General features: G+C 39.9%; 1 protein-coding gene across 1 annotated transcript in view; it reads left to right on the top strand.

The window, feature by feature from the left end:
- ANXA10 (annexin A10) overlaps positions 1–17,837 on the top strand; it is a 51,193-nt gene that overhangs the window by 18,850 nt on the left and 14,506 nt on the right. Inside the window, exons 3-9 of the mRNA XM_072120132.1 lie at positions 2,147–2,241; positions 5,389–5,502; positions 7,651–7,741; positions 9,462–9,541; positions 10,337–10,390; positions 12,632–12,725; positions 14,104–14,199. Of these exons, the coding sequence (XP_071976233.1) occupies positions 2,147–2,241; positions 5,389–5,502; positions 7,651–7,741; positions 9,462–9,541; positions 10,337–10,390; positions 12,632–12,725; positions 14,104–14,199 (624 nt within the window). The remainder of the gene's footprint in view (positions 1–2,146; positions 2,242–5,388; positions 5,503–7,650; positions 7,742–9,461; positions 9,542–10,336; positions 10,391–12,631; positions 12,726–14,103; positions 14,200–17,837) is intronic.

The raw sequence follows: 17,837 nt of genomic DNA, 5'->3' as shown, positions 1-17,837 counted from the left end.
GCCCCTTTTACACTTTTGTGCGTTGTATCTTATACAGGCAGGGAGATATATATTGAATTTTGTTAAGTAGTTTTCCAATACGGGAGGACCCCTACTTAAGGACACCTGGCTTACTGAAGACCCCTAGTTAAAAATGGACCTCTCTGCCCACTGTGACCTCTGGTGAAGCTCTCTGGATGCTTTACTATAGTCCCAAACTGCAATGATCAGCTGTAAAGTTTCTGTAATGAAGCTTTAGTGATAATCCTTGGTCCAATTACAGCAAAAAATTTTGAAATTGTTAATTTGTCACTGGAGCAAAACATTTATTGTCTGGATCTACAATTTTAAAATAAACAGTTTCATCTTACATACAAATTCAACTTAAGAACAAACATATGGAACCTATCTTGCACGTAACCTGGGCATTGCCGGTAGTGTAAAGTGAGGATCTATATATTTATATAACACCTAAAAATATATAAGGAATGTCTCATCAGAAAGTAACCTATTGCTTAATTCAAGATTTTATGTTAAAGGGGTTGAACCGAGTTTCATTGTTATCTATTCACGGGATATAGAATAAGTAATAGTGAGGGTCTGTGGACTTTTCATGAGTGACCAGTGCTCAGAAAGTGAATGAAATGGCAGCTCAGGCTTGAGTCTATACTATTGGAGTGCTACAATTGGTTTCCACTATTCATTTATCACCCGGGCCCCTAAAACTGTTGCAGCTCCTCTTCTATCTCACCTGTACCACTGCAGTGAACAGAAATGTGAATAAAGTAGCAAAGTGCCTGTCCCCCTACTACTACTGCAAATAGCCGCTCCACAATAGTTTGTAGGGTAACAGATTTCAGTGAATGTCTGTACTTCTACGTTCTATACTTGAATATTTCTGCCGGCCTTGAGAGAACAGACATAATGACATACAGAGAGCATTACTTTCACCAGTTCAAACCCTTTCTGCCACCTCCACATCCGCACAAGAAGAAAGCATTTCTATAGAATACTTATTAGTATGTGAATTGCAATTATCAGATTCTTATTTGTGAATCTGGAAGAGAATGAAAATCTCTCACAAACTATTATATAGGAAAAAAAATTGAGTGAACGGTTACTATGGAGCCAATATATGCAAGGCTATACGTACATCTATTCAGTTCCCTTTGTGATCAGGATGGAACCTTGTATTTGTCTTGATTTGAAACATCCAGACAAGTGAACCGTCCATTGTTTCATTAGCCATGCAAGTCTCCCTCAAGGCCATAGTCACTTTGTACTATCAGCAATCAAATATGTGTAACAATTTCTATTATAGTTGAGCTCAATTACTTTCTTTATGGAAAAATATCCAATCTAGAATTTTGTCTTGGAATTTATTCCATGGAATATTGGATAATGGAAAGTTCATCAAAAATATTAAGAAACAAGGTCTTGACCATACTTTCCCTTTAAGGCTATATTCACACGGTCATATGGGGGACGTATATATGGCCGACGTATATACGCCATATATACTTCCCTCCCAGACACCAATGGGCGAGCGGCGCCGTACGGGAGGGGTATGGTACTGCACACGTGCGGCACCGTACCGTTCCATAGCCGGGAGAAAGTAGGACATGTCCGATCTTTCCCCAGAGTACAGTGCCGTGCGCCATGTATTACTATGGAGAGGGACAAGGGTGAGCAGTATAAACTTAGTATACTAAGTGTATCATTATTATATAGAAAAATCATAACATACAAACCCTGCACGTATGCTTTCCCTAGAAATGTAACATTTAACACTAGGTCTAAATTATTTATCACTGCAGTAATGTTACTATACCAGGAAATCTGCACATAGTGATTTTAGACAATATTATCCCAAATGATATAGTAAGGCTTAATGCAGAATGTAAATATAGCCTGAAATCTGTGACTGACAAAAGTGTTTACAACAGCAAAACAGCATCTGTATAAAAGCTTGTGGGAAAAAAAACTAGAAATGATCAAGGCCATTCTCCATATGTAGAGAGCATGTAGACATGATAGGTGTTTCTATTACTAATTGTGTTCCATTATGAGGAAGAATAAGGGCACACAGGGACAGATCCAGTGTCATTGTATGATTTATGTGTTGCAGGAGTAAACATGTAATGTTAACTATGTTATTTCTCTCCAGGTTGTGACAAGGACGTCTTGATTGATATTCTTACCCAGCGCAGCAGTGCACAAAGAATTATGATTGCAGAGGCCTATGGGAGTTTGTATGGAAGGGTATAAGATATCTGAACATCTACTATTTACCGGCATTGCTTTATTTGCTATCTGCATATGAAGGACATTTACTTTATCACGTGTAACTCTGTGAAGACTTTCCAAAGTCAATAATGTAACTTACCTATCCCTTCCGCCTCAGGTCATTCCGTGACTACCTCTGCAGTTGTGGCTGTTGTCATTGCTGGACCAATCACAAGCCTCATGGACCTCTGACAGTTACAGTTCCTGGTTGCAGAAGTACCTACCTCAGAGACATGTGATTGGTCTAATGAAGATCTTCATCTCTAGAAAAACACTGGTGAAGATGCAGTGGGGTTTACAATCGGATCCAAGGTGGAATGGATATGTACCTTAGGGGGTTGTCCGATTTCAGAAAATAATGTAAATATTTGTACCCTATTTTTCGGACTATAAGGCGCACTAAAAATCCTTTGATTTTCTCAGAAATCAAAGGTGCGCCTTATAGTCCAGTGCGCCTTATATATGAACTGTACTTACAGACAACAACTGCCTTGAACTGTGCACAGGTCTGCCACCTGCTGGTCATTCATCCTTATAATCAGGTGCGCCTTATAATCCAGTGCGCATTATATATGAACCTAGACGTTTTAGCAGGCCTTATACTCCGGTGCGCCTTATAGTCCGAAAAATACTGCAATGACTTTTTCTAATCTTTTCTGCTTACTGTCATTCAATGGGAAGATCAATGTTTACACCCAGTGGATAGAAAATTGGTCCTTGGTCATGTGATGTCACACAGGTAAACGCTATTTAGAGTCACTTCCCTTATAACGAGCCATGCACCTGTGTGACATCACATGACCATTCTTTATATTGAGTGACAGCAAGTAGAGATCTAGATCTAGAAAAAAATTTACGCAGAAAGGATATTGGAAATTGAATAACTTTTTCAAAAAAATTACATTTATTGGCTGAAACTGGACTACCCCTTAAATGTTAAAATGAATTATAATTGAAATTATATAATTATGTTATTCTTAGTGTATTTCAGCCATAATTACATACACACTGCAGGTTGTACTATAAGCTATAAGCAGACACATTATAGCACATTACACTTACAGCCTTTATGTAGAAAACCTGGTTAACACAGTATAATCTCCATAGGAATTAGGAATAAAATGGAAATGCTATGATCTGGAAACTATGGAGTAGAACATTTTTTTTTTTTTTGTATTAAATAGATACAGAGATATCTAGCCGGAAATTTAGGAAGACGTTTTAGTTACACAAAATAAGTTAGTTACAAAGCTACATGTATGTCTGGAGCTACACTATCTCTCCATATGCTTCTAATATAATAGTATGTGGATAATATAAAGCATCTATGAAGGAAGGGTGCATCATATGAAGTACATCAGGGAGTGAAGCTTCAGAGCGTAAAAGATGCTGTGCTATACAGCCTCCTGCACTTGGCTGTACAGTGTGCATGAAGCCTAAGGGCATGCTGATTATCAATAACTACAGATGTAGATGTAAACCTGACGTTACTTCAATCTGAGAACACGCTGCAAAGCAGTATCACACAATAGAAGCTACTTTACTCAATTTATAAGTCAACTGTCAACTGTCCATCATTACATCCATGCACCTCTCTTCCTACTTTAATGCATACATACATAACAGGGCAGGGTGAGATTAATTCCCTGTAAAACCACCTTTTCTCCGCTCAGGTCAGACAGTGGCCCACATTTATCACAACCCGTGCAGTCTGTGCTATGTGCAGTTCACCTGTGGAGTGTGAAGGGTGCGGCAGATTCATCAAAATTGGCGCCCGGTCTTCATTAATCATTTTTTCATGCTGCAGAATTGTGGGGCAGAAAGAATTGTGGCGCACGTCAGTAATAAATGTGGCGTACGGTGCAACTTAGCAGTAACACACCCCTTTTGGTGCACATTTTTTCTGTGTCTTGTCGGGCACAGCGCAACCGTGATACAAAACTGGCGTAGACACTTTATAAATACATGTGCAGGCAAAGTCAGACAGAAAACAGGCGCAAACACTTTAATAAATGTGGCTCCACTGTCTTCCCTGTTGGTGTCTGTTATTTCTGACTTAGCACTGCATCACATGGGCAGCTAGGGACTTTACCAACTCTGCCTGCTGGGAGAACAGTGTGATTATCCTTCTCTTTATATCCTCTTAAAGGAAATCTTCCATCAATGTCAAGCAGGATAAACCAGGACACTTACTAATAGATCCAGGCACCTTGACTATGGTAATGTTCTTATATTTCTTATCCATGGCCTCCTTCCTTCAAAATCAACTTTTAAAATTATGCTAATGAGCCACAAGGCCCCCTTTGTGCTCTGTCTTCACACATTGTTACATGGTCTCTCCCTCCCCAAACAGTGGGAGGGGGGAAGTGCTCCTGCATAGTATAACAGCTTGTGAAGCTGCAGCATGTAGATGGTAACTGCTCCAAGAGACCTTCAGGCTTATTAGCAAAATTGTAAAAGTTGATTTTAGAAAGAAAGAGGACAAAGATAACAAATATAAGATTACCACAGTCACAGTGTTGGATATAAGTGTCTTATCTGGGAAGAAACTAGCTTCTGGTGGAGATCTAGTTTTTCAGATCACATTTGCATACGATGGCTGTGTGCTACACTGGGGAATCAAATATGCAAATAAGACTGCAAGGTGGAAAAGGGAAAACTATATCTAAGTGCTTCCTGTAGAGTCTAAGGATGACTGTACATGGTATAGGCTACTCATATGCAGATAACAGGCTGCACCTGTACTTACAGTTTGGCTGGTAGCGTATGTCCCATGTGACCAGCAAAACCTGACCAGTATAATGTAAAGTTAGGATCTCCTGTTATACTGAACACTTTAGGGGAAGAGAATTGTCCCATATGATCTTCTAGCGCTTGAACCCACATTTTCTGGGATCCACCTCAGTCCATTGCATTGATATCTCAGAATGACAGAAAAAAACAGAGAATAGAGAATTTATTGAATAAATTGTATGATTTATGTAGATTTTTTATTCATCTTTTGTCTGTTTTTGTGTAGTGCTCATGAAATTTTACATTTATAAATAAAAGTGAAGTTTTAAAGAATGATATACGATTGTCATGGGAAAATTACAACTTTTTATGTGTTTATTTTGTTCGAAGAACTTACTTGAGGACTTGAGAGAAAACCTTGATGGTCATTTTAAGGAAGTTATGGTTGGCTTGATGTACTCTCCTCCAGCCTATGATGCCCATGAACTCTGGCACGCAATGAAGGTAATAATATATTAAAGATCACTTTTTTCAAAAGATTACCCGTTTGCTTTTATTTTAATATATTTTTAATCAATTTAAAGGGATCCTGTCACCAGGGACCACATTTTCACTAAAGACAAAAGCCAATTACAACTACATTCCAAAAATGTCTTTGTCCCTTCTCTGAGCAATTTCATTTTATCATAATTGTGTATTTTAACAACTGGCTCCCTGTCAGAATCGTGTACTCAGTCCCAGGGGGCTTTGGTTTGGATGCATTTCAAATCTAAACACACATGCTGCTCAATCCCTCATCCCTTAATCCATGCACCTCAGCTTTCAGCCACCTCCTTAATGCTTGTTTACAACCAATGCCCCCACTGATCAGGAGTGTAACAAGTTAGAGGAAGGACCCCATGGCTGACTTCTGAATGGGGCCCCCCACTACCCCCTCAGAAAATATACTTATTTGCATACACATTTATATACTCTTACACACATGTATACACTTATGCACACATTTATGCACTGATATATACATTTATGCACTTACGCAGATCTGCCCCAGTAGCTGCTGGCCACATGGGGGAAGTACACAGCAGGAATTAGAGATGAAGGCCCCTAGTCATGCTATATACTGCGGAAGATGTGCACTGTTATATACATATTGTGCTGTACAATGTGCAGCATAATATGTTTATAATGCTGCACATTCTCCATTATTTAGTGTGTCAGTTTGGCCCTGACAGTTTGGCCCCATAGCAGCTGCTACCTTGGCTACTGCTGTAGTTACTCCCCTGCCACTAATCAACTCATCAAGAAATTTTTGTGGTGAGATCTGTCCCTGCGTGAATAAATTAAAATACACAATAATAATGAAATGAAAATGCTCAGAGAAGGAACAAATACATATTTGCACTGCAGGTGTAATGGTGTAATGTAACCTGTCTTTAGTGAAAATGAGGTCCCCGATGACAGGTCCCTTTAAAGTTTTAAACTATTAATTTATTTAAAAGATTACTAGCAAATAAGGCCACACATATTACTTAGTTCCTCCTTTTACCAGACATTGCACAGGTTATAAAAGTTTTGGAAAAATCTGTTTCATTTTCACCACACCTTTTATAGAGGAATGATTCAAGGCTGTAGAGTGGGAATTCTCTTTATGCTATGCACAACTGACATACTCTTTGTGAACAAACAGAGTACCAAGACAGCACCAATAAATGGCATGACGAAAAGCATCAATTCCTCCAGATACTCTTACACAGATTTTTTTGAAGGAACGCAGCAGGAAGGTTGTTCCAAACATCTTGGAAGCCTAAACACTTGTATTCTGTAGATGTGCTGTAGGCTGCTTCAATCCCCCAGTCTCTTCATAAAACATATAGATACGTATATTGGGGGTTATTTATCATTGGTTTTCCTGAGCTTTTTTTTACGTCATTTAGTCTTAAAATTGTCGCATTGAGGTTTTTTGGGACTGCTAAAAGGGACTACAAAGCCAGATTCATGACTTTGTCTCATTGTTACTCCATAGTTACTCCATAGTTACTTTGTCTGTAAGTTACTCCAGTCCCCTGCTGTTGTATGCGCTGGGACTTTTTATGCATTTTGAGATTTTTTTGGGGACCTTTTGAAAAAAAAATCCCAGGCAGAAAGTAGACCATAAGAATTTTTATTAAAGAGCCAAAGCCACTTTTATTAGTCTGATGGGCAGCGGAGTCCCGAAGACAGACATAGAACTGTCCCAAGCACCTGTCTAATGATAAATAACCCCATTATGCAGTGTTGAGATGAAGGCTTTGTGGCGGCCATATTTCTTCCTTGTTCAGGGTGAAAATAGATTTTAATGACATTGGCTGTATATTTGGGGTCATTGTCATATTGCTTTCACAAGTGCTTTGCACAGTACTGTAAATATCCTAAAGCAATAATTGTGTCATAAGATTGTGTCAACTGGAAGCATATGCCTCCTTTTTTCCCAGAAAACAGTCTCATTAAAATGTACATTTCTAGCCAATCTAAAAGTACATGTCCCTTATTAGTCATCTGAATTGGTGGGAGTTGTTATATATAGAGTACATTGCACTATTATACTGTTTTTTCAAACATTTAATTTGTTTACTTATGTCACATCTTTTTTTTTTATAACGTTCTTGTTTCCAGGGTGCCGGCACAGATGAAAATTGCCTTATTGATATTTTAGCTTCAAGAACAACTTCAGATATATTCCAGCTGAAGGAAGTCTATTTAATGCGTGAGTATTCCTTTAGTCACAATATTCTAAACTAATTAGATAACAGTGGCATTGTCTACATTGTAACTTTCACAGTGGAAACAAACTAATTATTTTCGCACTATTTATCAAAGTAGGAATTGCAGCTGTGATTAAGCTTATTACATGTACACATAGATAAAGCCCATTGCTTAATGATTTTTGCTCAATAAATACAATAAAATCAAATAAGAAAACTTATAGTTTTTCCCATAACTGACCAATACAATTGGGGCATATATATAATGGCAGTTTTCTGGTGTACAAGGAATGAAAAAGTCACAATTCCTGGTGAGCAACATGGAATTCAGGTCTTTTTGCCTCTTTGGAATGGCACAAAGCAGAGCTAAGAAGAGCTAAATTATCTCCACACTGAAATGCTCCACAGCCCCTCCCCCCTGCTCTGAGTGACATCTGTATTATCCAACCAAAACTGTGTTATAGCTGTCAGAACAGGGGGTAGCTCTTGCGTACTTCAGTGTAGAGATGACGAAGCTCTTCAGGATGATGCTACGCCTCAAAATGGTCGAGTGCAACACAATAGAGGCGCGTACACTTCTTAAATACCTGTGCAAGCAGTTTTCACCTAAAAGAACCAGCAAAGTCCATCAGAAAACCAGCGCAAACCCACGGGTGCACATTTACTAAAAACAGTGCAAACTGTTGTGGCGCCCGTTCTTCATGAATCTGGTGCTCCCTGCACTGCCCAGACAAAACTTTTTTTGGTGCTCCTTAAACTTAGGATGTGCGAGCCACTTCTGTCAGATTTTGCATATTAAATGTGGCGCACGGTCCAACTGTGCACCATAACGCCCATTTCAGTGACAAAATTTGTGTCGCTGGAAGAATAACGCAGCTGTGACAGAAAAGAGCCACGTGTTTTGCACATAAAATAATTTGCATAATTTCGAACAGAAAACTGACACAGGGGCTTTTTTTTATTGTTTATGCATTTATACTGTATATTTTTGTCACTTTGATGCATCTTTTCTTTTGTGCATCTCCTCACAGCTAAGACTAGATTTACATCAAAGATTTAGCCCTCTGTTGTAAGGATTTCTGAGGCTGGTGACTCGGATGAACGTATCCTCCGCAGCAGAGGTGACTCTTGGCCTTCCTTTCCTGGGGCAGTCCTCATGTGAGCCAGTTTATTTGTAGCACTTGATGGTTTTTGCAACTTTCAAAGTTTTCCCAATTTTTCAGACTGACTGACCTTCATTTCTTAAAGTAATGATGGCAACTCATTTTTCTTTACTAATTCCACACATATATTTTCATAGTTTTGATGCCTTCAGTGTGAATCTACAATTTTACAGTCATGAAAATACAGAAAATTTTTTGAATGAGATTCAAACTTCTGGTCTATGCTGTATGTACAGCAAATATTATTATTTTTTGGCACCAAACACATACAACGAACTAAAGTAACAATGAAATAATTAAGATTAACTAAAATCACTATATGGCATTGTAAAGGGAATAGAAGCCAGTATTTCTACTTTAGGTTTTCAGGATTCCATGGCTTTCAGTACAGTCTGATGAGTCTTAGATATTTCTTGCATCTCTGTTTTTAATTGTTCTTCATAGATACATTTCTGGTGACGTACTCAGCACTTCAGATGTTTGATTGCAAGGAAGAAGGTTTTTATAGAGAACATGCATGACATTTCAAATAATATGCAAACATTTGTTTCCTTTGTAGAATATGGCAACAATCTGGATCAAGACATTTATTCCGAAACCTCAGGGCATTTTAGAGATGCTTTAATAAACTTAGCCCAGGTACTGTATTCTGTTATGTGTAAACTAGAACCAGAACACAGACAACACAAGAAAATAAAACAAAAACACTGTTACATATTAAAAGACATCATTTACAAAAGGTTTTTACTGAGAAGAGACAATACAGCCTTGACGGAAATAGCCACGGACATAATGTAGATTAGGAAAGTTGTCACCCAGAACAAAGTGAAAATTATAGTCATCTCAGCAAAGACAGGGTAGAATTAAAAATGAATTCAGCAACAATGGCTATTCATTGTTTTACAGAACAATTTCCTGTTACGTTGAAGGGGCTGAACTGCAGTGTCAGACGCAGTCCATAGAGACGCACTGCACTGTTTCTACAATAAAGGAGCAGGCACATTTTTCTGATGCTGAGAACCTGTAAGAGACATTTGAGACACTAAACCAATGACACTTCCTTAGGTGGTTTAGTGTCCAAAATGGCTCTGCTGCATCTCTATCCATGCGCATTTTTTAATAAGACAAACAAGTTATTGTTACCTAAAGATCAGTCGGACCTATACGTTGTGCTCCAAGCACTTGCACATTGGATCAATGATGGCGGCATAACCAGCTTTGTTGCACATGCACTAGATCTACAGCAGATTTATAACCTGCAGCATATCATATATTTTAAAAAAGTAAGCATCTTGTATCATTAACTGATTGCATGTCTTCAATTCCTCTTCTTGGTCATCATAAAGCATCAAGTACTCTTACTGTGATCAACTGATTACTTTATAAATCAATTATCGGTAATATTCACAAATTGGTAACTTCTCTGTATTATAGGGAGTAAGAGAGGAAGGATATGCAGATCCTGGCATGGCAGCTCAAGATGCAATGGTATGTGAAGAACTAATTACCTGGTGCCAGGGCATGATGTGCATGATGATCTTAATATATTCCACCAGTGTTTTATTTAGAGGCTGTCCGGGATTAGTCCGAGAATCATTGGTGTTAGTGGACAGTGTATACTTGACTTCAGTGTTAAACTCTTTGCCTTCATGGCTTTATATCTTCGTCAACTTACAACTCATTTCAAAGTTGATTTTCTGGATGATGCCACCACACTGGGCCATGAAAGAAACCTGATTTGGAAGGTGTTAACCTGTTTGATAGTGGGTTCCTATTAATCTACTAAATCCTAAACTATCTTTAGCTAATATGTAAATTGTAAATTTACATAATTTTCTGTAGAAGCTAATGGGGCTTGTAGTAGCCTTTGCTCCTGCTCCCCGGAGAGCCACTCCCCAGTAACCTATGTGATCCCTGCACCTCCTCAGAAACTGCTAACACTCCTGCTGTTGAGAGCTTAGGAGCTTTGCACATGCGCAGTATCTCCGACATCAGTGCTGATTTGAGCGCGCATGTAGGCACTGATACCGGAGCTACTGCCAATGCACAGAGCTCTGATGGAGCGTTCAACAATTGGAGTGTGTTGAGGATGCACAGGTAGGGTGGGATAGCAGAGGCTACTGGGGTGTGGGGTAGCCTATGCCCCAACTGCCCGGAGAGGCTACTCAGCTTCTCCAGAAAATTTACATATTAGCTAGATAAAGTTTAGTCTAGTGTTACATGGTTAGCAAAAGATAGATTAGAGTTTACTACAATAAGAACCAATAAGAATCAGATCTGCATTAATAGGTACATTTCTGATGGTAGGTTTTCTTTTAGTGTGCAACCAAATGTTCAGTTTTTCAGATGCAGTTTTTTGGAGCCAAAAGCAGGTGTGGATGATAATGGGTTTAGATAAATAAGTGAAATCTGCTCCTCCTCCTACGTTTACTCCATTCCTGGTTTTGGCATAAAAAACTGCATCTGAAAAATTGAAGGTGTGGTCACACCCTCAAGTTTATGATTACTAGGTCTTTGACTTCTGGAGCTGAGCATGTTATCCCTACCACTGTATTACACTTAAGAATTCCCTTTCTCGATTTTATTGGAGGTCTTAGCAGTCAGAATCCTAGTAATCACGTATCCTCTAAGCTAATGATTAACTGTCAAGAAAAGTTTGTAATGGTTGTTAGGTAAACATATGAAATAAACTAAAAAAGGACTGAAACCAGAAATAAATAACCTTCCAACCTTGATGGGCCCAGCTTTATTTTTTATGTATTTCGGCTGTAAGCCAGTGGCTGTTAAATTGAAAACTAGTGGATAATGTACACAACATGAGACTAGGGTTTGTTTAAATATGTTTAAAGAGAAACTAAACATTTGAAACATTTTTTTTTATTTAAGAAAACTGTGGATCTGTGGAAACCACAGCTGTGTGCATGAGTCCATGAAATGGTCTTTTATCTATGTGCTATTTATTAATTCAACAAAAACAGCCTATGTCAGCATATAGACTTAAAGGGCACCTGTCATCAGGTCTCTGCCACTAGTCCTGTCACCTCTACCTGTTGGAGCAGCTCACAAGGATCCCATCACAGCCTTTATCTAGTTATTTCATACATTATTCATTGTAAAATCATCTATTCTTTATCATGTAAATGAGGCTGGTCACACGGTCAGAGGCAGTGATGTCACCCCTGTTCCCCCTCCCCTCTCCTCCCCCTGCTCATGTCTGTGTGTAATGTATAGTAAAGCATGGCTAGTGTGTGTGCTGCATCTGCTGACATGCTGCATCCCCCTAATATACAGGTGAGAGACACAGACATCAGCTACACATGAATCTGACATGGCTGCCTGGAGCTGCTGTATCTCTCCTAAACACACACACATGCACACACAGGCTGCAGGGGGTGTGGCCACCAGCACCAGGAAGCACATCATTATACAGCCTCACATCATTATACAGGCTGTCAGTCAAGCACTGTGGGTGTGGCTGTGCCTCCCACTCATGAATAGAGTGGACAGCTTGAATATGTTAATGCTTCATTGGACATTTCACAGGTCATTTGCATACAGCTTTAGGACCTCATTGCTTAGGTTTACAGGCATGTAGAGGGACAATGAAGGGATAGAGGCAATGCTCTCTAATGGCAGTTTATGAAAATATATTTAGTTTAGGGGGGTTATTTTGCATGACGGGTTCTCTTTAATAGTAAAACGTTATTAATGTCTCCTTTAATGGTCTAGGTTCTGTGGGAAGCCTGTCAAAGAAGAACAGGGGAACACAAAAATATGATGCAAATGATGTTATGTAATAAAAGCCACCAGCAGTTATGGATGGGTAATGTTTCCTTCTTGTATTTCCATATTCTAATAAGATTTTGTTAAACACAATTCTGATGCATGAATTACCAGTAACAACCAGTTGTCTTATGATTGATCAGGACACAACTGTTAATATATTTAGGTGTTGATAACTAGATGGAAAAATCTCGAAATGGACCGTTTCCTGTGATTTTCACTAGAACAGAGAGACTATAGAACTCTCCTGAACACTATGCCCATTTTATCTTTAAACCTAGAGATTTCTGAATCACGCCTTCATTTCTATGGGATTAATGTCAATGTTAATGTATATCACATTTTATATGTCACTTTTCTGGTCTTAAAAAAATGCACACATTTTTGAGCACATCTCAATCCTTCTTTCAAAGAAGTGAGCAGGTATTAGTGGGAGCCGAGTGGCCTCTGATGTTCCATCCAATTTACTGTAATTTATAAATTGTTCTCAATTATAGCACAGATCTACACCAGTTCATAGTTTGTGTACTATTGAGCCACACAGACTGCTGGGAGTCCCTTTTTATAAACTTAATGGTCTGACTTCTGTTATTAAGATTAACATTATAAAATGCCGCTCTTAAAAATTTCCTTCAAGTTTTACTGGTTAAATTCAGCATCTGCGCCACTATCGAATTATACTGATCCTGATTTCAGTGTACAAACCGCCTTTGTTTTTCATAATGCATTTATATAACTTTAGAAAAACTCCATATATGTAAAATAACTCAAAACAGCATATTATACTAATATATGAAAATAGGGATAAAAGAAAGAATGTTTTAAACCATTCTTAAGAGAGAAAATCTGATACCATTATGCATAGAATTGTTAAAATAAATTTACTTTGTTGATAATTCTCTCTACATTCACACAAACGTATGGGGGCCGTATATACGGCTGACATATATACAGCGTATATGGGCCCCCTATACATGTCAATGGGTGCACGGCTCCATACGAGAGCGGTACTGTTTTGTAGCTAGGAAAAAGATAGGACATGTCCTATCTTTCCCTGGAATACTGCGCCGTGCGTACTGACCGAAAAAATATAGCGGGTATGTAATATAAATCATACAGTGAAATGTACAAAGCAGAGCCTGCAAGACATGGCAAATACGTTTTTTCATCAATTTCACTAGATTTGGAATTGTTTTCCAACTTCACAATACATTATATGAAAATATTAAAAGAAGTCCAAATTGATATGCAGAAAACTCCCTTATATATCTCTATACATGGAAAAATTTAAAAAAAAGTCTTTTAAAAGGACTTTTGAAAGGAGTTGAGCAAGGGTATCAGGGCCAAGGGGCTAAAACAAAGAACTTTTCTGAAATGTATACACTATAAAAAATATTAAGTGTCTTTATCTTTTTAAGTTTTTCAGGAATTTCAAAATATTTCTGGACAGGACATAGCAACAGCCATTGAAGAATGCTATGACGGATACTTTCAGCAGTTGCTTTTGGCAATAGGTCAGTAGCTAAAAGATTCAGAAACTAATCTTTAGTTTATAATGGCAGACTATAATTAGTATGCTTCAGTTTATATTCTCATGGGCCTCTCTCCTATTGTTCCATATGTGTCAGATACCTGTCCAACACAGCACAACCACAACAAGACTTGGCACAATCTGTCAGTATGGGTACGCGGTGGCGAACTCAATCTGTGGTGTTCAATGCCCCCCCCTCCATTTTCCAATCAAAAGGGGGGCCCGAGGGGATCACAGTACCAATAAACCCCCCAATACTGTCTGACCCGTCGCCATCAATCTTAAAAAAAAATCTATACTCACCTTTCAGCTTCTTCCCCTGGGCCCTGTGGCTCCATCTTCGCCTCTTGCGGCCTGGGCGCATGCACTATGACACGGCAGTGTCACAACCGCTTCACGTCATGGTGTATGTGCCGCGCAAGCCGTTATACTATGACGTAACACTGCTGTTTCATGGTGTATGCACCGGGGCTAGAAGAGGAGAAGAGCCGCGGGGCCAGGGAGAAGAAGCCAAAGGTGAGTATAGTTTTTTTTTTCAACCGGGCCCTTCTGTGAACATTAATGATAGGGGGATATGTAAAGGGGGAATTTGGGGTGGACATTTCATTGTCTGGAGAGCAAAAATATCATTGGTTATAGGGAAAAAACATTTATTTAATTTTTAAAGGTTTTAACTTTTTCCAGCCTTATATACTGTGATTAAAGGGGGCATCTGGGTGGACCTCTCATTAAAAGGGGGCATCTGGGGTCAACATTTCATTAAAGGGAGGACTATGGACTAGGGGGTATGACTGTGTACTGGGGGCTGACTATGGACTGAAAGGGCCGTCTTTGGACTGAGCGGGCACATGCTGGGTGGTTTCTATATACTGAATGGGCATCTGCTGGGAGGCTATCTATATACAAAGTGGGCACGTGTTGGGGGGCTATCTATATACTGAGTGGGCAAGTGCTGGGAGGCTATCTATATACTGAGTGGGCACATGCTGGGGGGCTATCTATATACTGAGTGGGCAAGTGCTGGGAGGCTATCTATATACTGAGTGGGCACATGCTGGGGGGCTATCTATATACTGAGTGGGCAAGTGCTGGGAGGCTATCTATATACTGAGTGGGCACATGCTGGGGGCCTATCTATATACTGAGTGGGCAAGTGCTGGGAGGCTATCTATATACTGAGTGGGCACGTGCTGGGGGGCTATCTATATACTGAGTGGGCAAGTGCTGGGAGGCTATCTATATACTGAGTGGGCACGTGCTGGGGGGCTATCTATATACTGAGTGGGCAAGTGCTGGGAGGCTATCTATATACTGAGTGGGCACGTGCTGGGGGGCTATCTATATACTGAGTGGGCAAGTGCTGGGAGGCTATCTATATACTGAGTGGGCACGTGCTGGGGGGCTATCTATATACTGAGTGGGCAAGTGCTGGGAGGCTATCTATATACTGAGTGGGCACGTGCTGGGGGGCTATCTATATACTGAGTGGGCAAGTGCTGGGAGGCTATCTATATACTGAGTGGGCAAGTGCTGGGGGGCTATCTATATACTGAGTGGGCAAGTGCTGGGGGGCTATCTATATACTGAGTGGGCAAGTGCTGGGGGGCTATCTATATACTGAGTGGGCAAGTGCTGGGGGGATATCTATATACTGAGTGGGCAAGTGCTGGGGGGCTATCTATATACTGAGTGGGCAAGTGCTGGGGGGCTATCTATATACTGAGTGGGCACATGCTGGGGGGCTATCTATATAATGAGTGGGCACATGCTGGGGGCTATCTATATACTGAGTGGGCACATGCTGGGGGGCTATCTATATACTGAGTGAGCACGTGCTGCGGGGCTATCTATATACTGAGTGGGCACGTGCTGGGGGACTATCTATATACTGAGTGGGCACGTGCTGGGGGACTATCTATATACTGAGTGGGCACGTGCTGGGGGACTATCTATATACTGAGTGGGCACGTTCTGGTTGTGGGGGGGGGCACAAAAATCTTCCAGTCAGGGGCCACAAAATTCCTAGTGACAGCCATGCTGTGAGCTACCATCTGCCAAAATCAGATAAGGGCAGAAATCAGAAATCTAACTAACTGGCCCTGCAAGGTGACAGGGAAAACTATCTTTGTCTGGTAACTTACTATTGTTTGATAACACGTCAGAGATTCACACTAGGACACGCTCAAACAAACAACAGATACAGACAAACAAGTGGATAACCTGATGGTGGTAAAGGCACAGAATTGTATCACTGAAAAGAGGTTATATAAACATAGAAGAAGTCGAATACTACAGAATAGCAAGTAATAATATGAGTTCACAGTGAACAGATATGATGAGACTAGTAGAATCAACAAGGTGCAATGGGATTTGGCAGGTATGTAAAGGAGTTCATGGATGCCACCCACAGCAGCTGACTGGTTCACACACACAAAACACAAAAGCGAGATTCGCTTCTAAGCTTCTAAGCAGATTTCTGCGGACAGAAGATGATGCTGGAATATATGTTACAGTATGTTTTACTCTACAATGTCTTATTTTATTTACATATGTCCCCCAAAATTTGTAAAGCACTACGGAATATGATGGCACCATATAAATATTAAAGACATGGCCAATGTATACCAAAGAACAACCATGGCTCAAAATGTTAGTGGGATAGCACTCCCTTATTTTGCACGCTGCTTTAGGTAGAATGTATTATTATAAAGTATCAATATACATAAAATCTTCTGTTTCTGCAAATCATATTTATTAGGTCACTTGTTGTCTATTAACTGTTACCATGGAAGAGATGTATAAATCTTTTTCTGTGTTACAAAGCGACAAGTAAGGTACCTAGTAATATATACATATAGTCATATTTTCCGTCTTCATATACCACACCTCAAATACTGTAAACGGGTAATGACATAATTTTCCAGAACAAAGATAAAATAAATTTCCTTTACAGAGTAAATATATATACATGTATACACTTACCGGCCACTTTATTAGGTACACCTGTCCAACTGCTCGTTAACACTTAATTTCTAATCAGCCAATCACATGGCGGCAACTCAGTGCATTTAGGCATGTAGACATGGTCAAGACAATCTCCTGCAGTTCAAACCGAGCATCAGTATGGGGAAGAAAGGTGATTTGAGTGCCTTTGAACGTGGCATGGTTGTTGGTGCAAGAAGGGCTGGTCTGAGTATTTCAGAAACTGCTGATCTACTGGGATTTTCACGCACAACCATCTCTAGGGTTTACAGAGAATGGTCCGAAAAAGAAAAAACATCCAGTGAGCGGCAGTTCTGTGGGCGGAAATGCCTTGTTGATGCCAGAGGTCAGAGGAGAATGGGCAGAAAGGTTCGAGCTGATAGAAAGGCAACAGTGACTCAAATCGCCACCCGTTACAACCAAGGTAGGCAGAAGAGCATCTCTGAACGCACAGTACGTCGAACTTTGAGGCAGATTGGCTACAGCAGCAGAAGACCACACTGGGTGCCACTCCTTTCAGCTAAGAACAGGAAACTGAGGCTACAATTTGCACAAGCTCATCGAAATTGGACAGTAGAAGATTGGAAAAACGTTGCCTGGTCTGATGAGTCTCGATTTCTGCTGCGACATTCGGATGGT

Source organism: Engystomops pustulosus, chromosome 1 (assembly GCF_040894005.1).
Source record: "Engystomops pustulosus chromosome 1, aEngPut4.maternal, whole genome shotgun sequence".
NCBI classification, from domain to species: Eukaryota; Metazoa; Chordata; class Amphibia; order Anura; family Leptodactylidae; genus Engystomops; species Engystomops pustulosus.
This window is presented reverse-complemented; position numbering and strand designations above follow the sequence as displayed.